General features: G+C 60.5%; 1 protein-coding gene across 1 annotated transcript in view; it reads left to right on the top strand.

Annotated features, from left to right (window-relative positions):
* The window catches only part of PNMA6E (PNMA family member 6E), a 2,258-nt gene continuing 1,684 nt past the window's right edge, over nt 1-574 (top strand). The window contains exon 1 of the mRNA XM_032397477.1: nt 1-143. Within this exon, the coding sequence (XP_032253368.1) occupies nt 1-143 (143 nt within the window). The remainder of the gene's footprint in view (nt 144-574) is intronic.

Raw genomic sequence — 574 nt, forward strand, 5'->3', positions numbered from 1 at the left:
ATGCCACTGACAGTGCTGAGTGACTGGTGCAGGTGGATGGGCGTGAACGCGCAGCGTTCCCTGCTCATCCTGGGCATCCCCGACGACTGCGGGGACGAGGAATTCCAGAAGGCCGTGCACACTGCCCTGTGGCCCCTGGGCAGGTACCGAGTGCTGGGCAAAGTGTTCAGAAAGGAGCTCGGATCCAGGGTCGCCTTGGTCGAGTTTGCTCAGTATTTAAACCGAAGTTTGATTCCCCGACAAATACCAGGCAAGGGAGGACCCTGGCCTGTGGTCTTTCTGCCCCAGGCCCCCGACTCAGAGTCACAGGATAGACCAGATTTCCCTGCACAGCCCCAGAGGCATGCAGGGGTTGGCCAGGCAGGTGAGGCAGGAGCTGCAGGTGAGGAAGGAGCTGCAGGTGAGGCGGGAGCTGCAGGTGAGGCGGGAGCTGCAGGTGAGGCAGGAGCTGCAGGTGAGGAAGGAGCAGAAGATGAAGGAATGTCAGATGAGGAAGGAGCTGCAGGTGAGGAAGGAGCAGAAGAGGGAGGAGTGTCAGATGAGGAGGGAGCTGCAGGTGAGGAAGGAGCAGAAG

Source organism: Phoca vitulina, unplaced genomic scaffold, assembly GCF_004348235.1.
Source record: "Phoca vitulina isolate PV1807 unplaced genomic scaffold, GSC_HSeal_1.0 scaffold99, whole genome shotgun sequence".
NCBI classification, from domain to species: Eukaryota; Metazoa; Chordata; class Mammalia; order Carnivora; family Phocidae; genus Phoca; species Phoca vitulina.